Raw genomic sequence first — 1,323 nt, forward strand, 5'->3', positions numbered from 1 at the left:
TAGGTAAATCTTACCTTTGATGTTAGTTCTGTTTGGCGTAGGTAAATCTTACCTTTGATGTTAGTTCTGTTTGGCATAGGTAAATCTTACCTTTGATGTTAGTTCTGTTTGGCGTAGGTAAATCTTACCTTTGATGTTAGATCTGTTGGGCATAGGTAAATCTTACCTTTGATGTTAGTTCTGTTTGGCGTAGGTAAATCTTACCTCTGAGGTTAGTTCTGTTTGGCGTAGGTAAATCTTACCTTTGATGTTAGATCTGTTGGGCGTAGGTAAATCTTACCTTTGATGTTAGTTCTGTTTGGCGTAGGTAAATCTTACCTCTGAGGTTAGTTCTGTTTGGCATAGGTAAATCTTACCTTTGATGTTAGATCTGTGGGGCGTAAGTAAATCTTACCTTTGATGTTAGTTCTGTTTGGCGTAGATAAGAGCGGCCACACCAGTAAGAATACCAGGTAAATGAAGGACAGTGCATTGTACCTCACCGCGCACGCTGTAACAAACCAAGGTCAAAGGTCACAGGAAACTAGAACAAGTTTATAATGGCTCAGATGTTACTTAATAGTGTAGCTGAATTGATTTATAAATTATTATTTATTTCTGTCATAGTTTAAACAAACTTTTGTTTTTTATAAATATAAACTTTATTTATTTTACAACAATTATGAAACAAGTTATTTCAACTTACATTAATCACTCTTGTTTGCCCTGATGTTAGCGTACCAGGGTCTTATTGTGGAAGCTAGGAAACGGGAATACACGGAGAAAACCCATGTGGTCGGCAGAAGATCTCATATACCTTTTCACATCCTATGGGGGAATTGAACCCCAGCCGCCTTGGTGAAAAGCAAGTGTGGTATATCCACTGCACCACCCGACCACCTTTTGTTTATTTCCAAAACATGGGTTAGCCAGGTGGTGTAGTAGTAGATGGCACACGTACTTGCCTTTCACCAATGCGGGCAGAGTTCAACTCCCTGATCAGACGAGAAATCTGAAACTATTTTATAGCACATTATTAACTTACCTGCCAGTAAGATGATGGGGAGTAGCACCCTAAACAAAGGGTAGCAAACCCATTTAGACACCTGAGTTGTCATGACGACAGCACTTCACGGTTCCTCAGGGGTAATCCATGTCTTTTATACACCGTCAATCATTGTAGTTATATCTGGAAAATATATACGTGACTAATGTCTTATAAAATAAAAGATATGAATCAAACGTCTGCCATATAAAACACAAAAGATGTAAAGATGTATATATAATATTAATTTCCTGACTTATCAACACGTTATTCATTAGTCATGGCAATTTATATATATC

The 1,323-nt window shown here is 37.6% G+C and overlaps 1 protein-coding gene across 1 annotated transcript in view; it reads right to left on the minus strand.

Moving 5' to 3' along the window:
• LOC110449456 (piezo-type mechanosensitive ion channel component 1-like) overlaps positions 1-1,189 on the minus strand; it is a 122,477-nt gene extending 121,288 nt beyond the window's left edge. The window contains 2 exon segments of the mRNA XM_021496332.1: positions 395-490; positions 1,025-1,189. Coding sequence (XP_021352007.1) covers positions 395-490; positions 1,025-1,097 — 169 coding nt within the window. The 5' untranslated portion in view covers positions 1,098-1,189.
• Positions 1,190-1,323: the final 134 nt, after the last annotated feature.

The sequence above is a fragment of the Mizuhopecten yessoensis genome, unplaced genomic scaffold, assembly GCF_002113885.1.
Source record: "Mizuhopecten yessoensis strain PY_sf001 unplaced genomic scaffold, ASM211388v2 scaffold4615, whole genome shotgun sequence".
Taxonomy (NCBI): domain Eukaryota; kingdom Metazoa; phylum Mollusca; class Bivalvia; order Pectinida; family Pectinidae; genus Mizuhopecten; species Mizuhopecten yessoensis.